Consider the following 5,305-nt stretch of genomic DNA (forward strand, 5'->3'; position numbering starts at 1 on the left):
AGTTATTCCATAAAGAAACTCTTTTTAGAACTACTATATCGTTAAAACCATGTTTGACCCATTCATGATGTAGTTTTTCCATACCACATATTACATGTCAGCTCATTGCATTTACCCCGACGACAAGTCTCTGTTTAATAACAACTTAGACGATAAAAACTTGATATCACAATCTGCATATTTTTTTTATCATATATATATATATATATATATATATATAGTATGAAATAATGTTATATGATATTCGATACCATTATATTGTCTTCCATGATACTTAAAACAATTCTAGATGTCGAGACAAACTGTACAATTGGAACCATAAAATGACATCATTAAATATATCAAAAACCAAATTGATTTTTTTTAAAAAAAAATTTGATTTGTTTTAGAAAAGTAGGATTGATATTAACATGGAGTTTGAAACTTCATATTTTCTTAAAATAGTAATTTTAAACTTGATTTTTGTCAAAAGAAAATTAAGTTCACAACTAATAATGAAATTTAAAAATGATAAGTTTATAACATAATGATCATGCTGGTTTTTATGACAATAATAATAATAATAATCAATTAATAAACATATCGATGAAAAATAATAGTATTCAATTAATAATTCTATATATGAAAAACAGTCATGAAAACCAATATGCCAAATCCCTTCATAAAATCTGTTACTTGATATTTTGTGATTTTCTCGAGATTTTATTTGAAAACAGAAAGCCCACGAAATCCTATATATACCAAATCTGGGCTAAGTTAGCAAGCACCTATTACCCAATAAACACCCTAATCCGACTACTTCAATTTCTGATTCTTTTCCATCTCGTCTTCCTTTGTGGTGAAACGACTAGAGATTGTACGATTTCACAAAACCCTAGAAAGGATAGAACGAGATGTCAAGCCGGAAACATAGAGATTCCGATCGCGACAGGGATAAGGATTCAACCAAAGACTACAAGCATCGAAGCAGCCAGCACTCTGATGACCACCACCGCTCCAAACAAGATAAACACCGAGACGCCGATGGAGATGATCGACGTCGCAGGGGGGAACGCGAGAGATCCGAAGATGTTGAAGATCGGGTTAAGCGTGAGAGGTCATACGACAGAGAAGGCAGCAAAGATAGGGAACCGAGAGAGAAATCGGTGGATAACAGACGGCATCACAATCACAAGAGGAAAGATAGAGGTGGAGAGAGTGATGAGGAGGATCGGTATTACGATGCTCGCGATAAACGAACTAGGGTTGCGGATGAGAGGAAGGAGAGGCGGCGGTTTGAGGACAAAGTTGCCGCTGCTGAGGATGACAGAGACAGAGAAGAGAGGAAAGAGAGGAGGAAATTTGAGGATAAAGTTAAGAAAGAAGAGACCAGTTTTATTGATAACGATGAAGATAAACTGCAACAAGAGAAATCAAACGGGGAAACAATGACAACGACGAAGAGCGAACCTAAAGATGAATACAATGGTGGTTCCAATGCCAATGTAAGCTTCTGTTCCTTTCTTTATTTACAATGAAGTAGATCAAATATCTAGGGCTTTTACACATTCAGAAACCATGATTGTTACACCTGTATGTTAAATGTTATTATTTCACACACATCCTTGTTTATTTGTTTTGACTTGTGCTTCATACTTATTGGCTGCAGGGTGGTGCACAGGGATCACGCAGTAAGGCATATGGAACCCCACATGAGACCCCTTTGGCATCCAGCCACCCTCCTCTTCCTCCTCCTCCTAAGGTATCTTCAATTTCTACCAAACATGAAAATGAAGGAGTTAATAGTAACAGATCTCATGAGGTTCCTGGGAAATCCAGTACAGATGGGACTTCTACAGATGCTGGCAAGAGTGGAGGCATCTCTCTCGATGCCTTATCTAAGGCCAAAGCAACTTTACTGAAGCGAAAGGAGCTTGCAGAGAAGATGAAGAAGATCCCCATGGTAAGTCATCAATCTAAATATCAGTATTCAATGTTCATCTACCATTTTGATCAATCAATATTAAGTTTTTATAATTTGCCATTGTATAATTGTGTTTTTGTTATTCTGCAGTTAAACAAGGTTGCAGATTCAGCAAGAGAGGGACTGAAAGCTCCATCTAGTTCAGGATTACCCCCTCCTCCACCACAATCTGTAACTGCTAATGCTGCCCCACTTGGTGGAGGGCTGCCCCAACTTGCAGGACTAACTGCCCCAAAATTTGAAGCTGTAAAACGGGCACAAGAACTTGCTGCAAAGATGGGTTTCAGACAAGACCCGGAATTTGCTCCACTTATAAACATGTTCCCAGGACAGCTGGCACCAGAGGTGACTGGTCAACCTAAGCCTGCAAAAGCTCCTGTTCTTCGTTTGGATGCATTGGGTAGGGAAGTAGATGAAAATGGCAACGTGGTAAATATACCAAAGTTAAACAACCTGAGCACACTTAAAGTTAACATTAACAAACAGAAGAAAGATGCATTCCAGATTCTGAAACCAGAATTAGAAGTGGACCCTGATAAAAACCCTCACTTTGATCCACGAATGGGAATAGATAAAACCAAGCTTTTGAGACCTAAAAAGATGACCTTTCAGTTTGTTGAGGAAGGCAAATGGGCTAAAGAGGCCGAAATCATTAAGTTGAAGGTATCTATCTAACTTCTGTAATTTCATTAATTCATTCTTTCCTGATTCCGGTTTCATTTTTAGATTTCGGATTATTGGAATTTGTGATTGCAGAGTCAATTTGGTGAAGCACAAGCTAGAGAGTTCAAAGCAAAACAAGCACATCTTGCTAAGGCTAAAGCTGAACCTGATATCAACCCAAATCTCATAGAAGTAGCTGAGAGAATTATCATCAAAGAAAAGCCGAAAGACCCTATTCCTGATATTGAGTGGTGGTAAGTTATTCCAGTTTTTCACTATTTCAGCTTTTTATATTTTCTTTGGTATGTTTTCTTTAGCTTCTGTAGAATAACAACATTAAGTTACACTTTTAACCCCTGTGTTATATCAATTTTTTTGGGTATGGTCCATAAAAGAATCTTTCTGCCCTTTTTGTACCTGTCCTATATCAATTTATCAGTAGAAAAATGTATCTTTTTGCCTTTTTCTTCTCTATTTAGCAGTAGAAAAAGATGAGTAAGTTACACTTTTGGTCCCTGTGCTATATCAGTTTACTTGGGTATGGTCCAAAAGTGTATATTGTTTCCATTTTTGTCGCTACGCTGTATCAATTTGTCTTGGTATGCTTCAAAAATGAATCTTTTTAAGCCTTTTCACAAAAAAGAAAAAGAGTAATTTACACTTTTGGTCCCTGTGCTATATCGATTTTTTCTCGGTATGGTCCAAAAATGAATATTTTTGCCTTTTCGGTCCAGAAAAGTAATCTTTTTGAATTTTTGTTGTCCATCTTTCGCTATTAACTTTTTTTTTTCTTTAAATAAATAATTTGCAGGGATGTGACAATTCTTGAACCTGGTACTTATGGAAACCTGGAAGAAGGCGGGCCACCAGAAGACATACTAAAAAAAGAGAAGATAACTTTATACCGAGAACACCCCCGCCCAATCGAGCCGCCAGCCGAACCGGCCCCACCGCCACCTCAGCCCTTAAAACTCACTCAAAAAGAACGCAAAAAGCTCCGCACTCAACGCCGCCTAGCCACTGAAAAAAACCGGCAAGAAATGATCCGCCAAGGCCTTCTAGAACCCCCAAAACCCAAAGTCAAAATGAGCAACCTCATGAAAGTCCTCGGCTCAGAAGCCACCCAAGACCCCACCCGCCTCGAAATGGAAATCCGAAGCGCCGCCGCCGAACGCGAACAAGCCCACGTCGACCGCAACATCGCCCGAAAACTAACCCCCGCCGAACGCCGCGAGAAAAAAGAACGCAAACTTTTCGATGACAATAATACCCTCGAGACGATTGTGTCCGTGTATAAAATCAACGACCTTTCACACCCGAAGAATAGGTTTAAAGTTGACGTGAACGCACAGGAGAATCGGTTGTCGGGGTGTGCGGTGATTTCGGAGGGTATTTGTGTGGTTGTGGTGGAGGGCGGGGTTAAATCGGTAAAAAGGTATCAGAAGTTGATGTTGAAGAGGATAGATTGGAGTGCGGCTGTGGAAGATGAGAATATGGAGGAGGATGATGGCGATGATGGGGATGTGAAGGTGAAGAATAAGTGTGTGTTGGTGTGGCAAGGGAGTGTGGCGAGACAGAGTTTCCATAAGTTTTTGGTGCATGAATGTAGGACTGAGAATGCGGCTCGAAGGGTGTTTTCGGATGCCGGGGTTGGACATTATTGGGATTTAGCCGTTAATTTTACAGATGAGGTGTGATTTGGATCTTTTTTGGTTTGTGTGATGAGTATATGTTGTTGAAGGTCCAAAACTGGGAGAGATGAGATAGACTTGAAGCAAATTTGATGTTATGTTGAATAATAGACTTATTTTGTCAATGATCTTATCTCAGTCGTTATTATTGCTTCAAGCTGGTGTAGGATTTATAGCAAAGTGTGTTACTATCTTTGATGGAATTCGTATTATAGAATACAAGTTGATATAATCATATATAAAACTAGCTAAACTTAGGATTTTATTGGTGTAGAAATGCTCGACAAAAAAATATATATATACTATAATAAACTCTTGAAAGATGTTGGTGGACAAAAGCTTATATGAAAGATTCTTGATTAAGAGTTTTTCATTTATGTTAGAAGTTTTAAGCTCGTATTCCTAAATTGAAATTATAGCATGTAAAAGTTATAAAAATAGCAGCTCATAATTAAGAAAGTGGGGTAAAGTTGGATGCTTGACCAGTGGCATTTTTTTCATTCTCTATCGGGATCTATCTGAGGAATGGAACTAGTTTAAAAAACATGTAAGGTTTATAGATCTAAAACAAAGGAAGCGCCTAATTCTTCAGGATGATTCTTCCAACCTAAAACCAAATAGTGTTATACCTGTTTGTTCGTCGGGTTGACAAATTTAAAAAAAATTGATTGATTTTATTTTTTATCAAATGAATGTAGTTTCTAATCTATTTACTAAAAATATTTAGATTACTTAAAAATACATATATTGTCCATGAAGATCATCAAATTGGCTTTTCCTTGTATTTGGTTGAAGTAAAGAAATCAAACTCATTATAGACAAATCATTATCAATAATCAACCCCATGACATAAAAACACCATATCCATTTTACTTTCTTGTATAACATCGCACTTTCATTAGTTAACCACCATAATTGAAATACTCTTTGAAGGAGGTTGAAAAAGAGTGGGAATAATGAGAACTGCCATAACTGAAACACTCTTGGA

The 5,305-nt window shown here is 37.5% G+C and overlaps 1 protein-coding gene across 3 annotated transcripts; it reads left to right on the plus strand.

Moving 5' to 3' along the window:
- Window positions 1-754: 754 nt before the first annotated feature.
- Window positions 755-4,474, plus strand: LOC145092854 (Pre-mRNA-splicing factor 3). 3 transcript variants are annotated; one of them, XM_079030838.1, is made up of 5 exons: window positions 755-1,484; window positions 1,649-1,942; window positions 2,054-2,626; window positions 2,720-2,880; window positions 3,438-4,474. In XM_079030838.1, exons 1-5 carry the CDS (start codon window positions 894-896, stop codon window positions 4,321-4,323), a joined length of 2,505 nt encoding a protein of 834 aa, XP_078886964.1. In that variant the 5' UTR covers window positions 755-893; the 3' UTR covers window positions 4,324-4,474. The 3 variants fall into 3 exon arrangements, with proteins under 3 accessions (XP_078886964.1, XP_078886966.1, XP_078886965.1); XM_079030840.1 differs by lacking the exon at window positions 755-1,484 and having other exon boundaries at window positions 1,649-1,741; window positions 1,819-1,942; XM_079030839.1 differs by lacking the exon at window positions 755-1,484 and having other exon boundaries at window positions 1,649-1,741; window positions 1,824-1,942.
- The last annotated feature ends 831 nt before the right edge of the window (window positions 4,475-5,305 follow it).

Source organism: Lactuca serriola, chromosome 3 (assembly GCF_051521515.1).
Source record: "Lactuca serriola cultivar US96UC23 chromosome 3, Lser_US96UC23_V15, whole genome shotgun sequence".
NCBI classification, from domain to species: domain Eukaryota; kingdom Viridiplantae; phylum Streptophyta; class Magnoliopsida; order Asterales; family Asteraceae; genus Lactuca; species Lactuca serriola.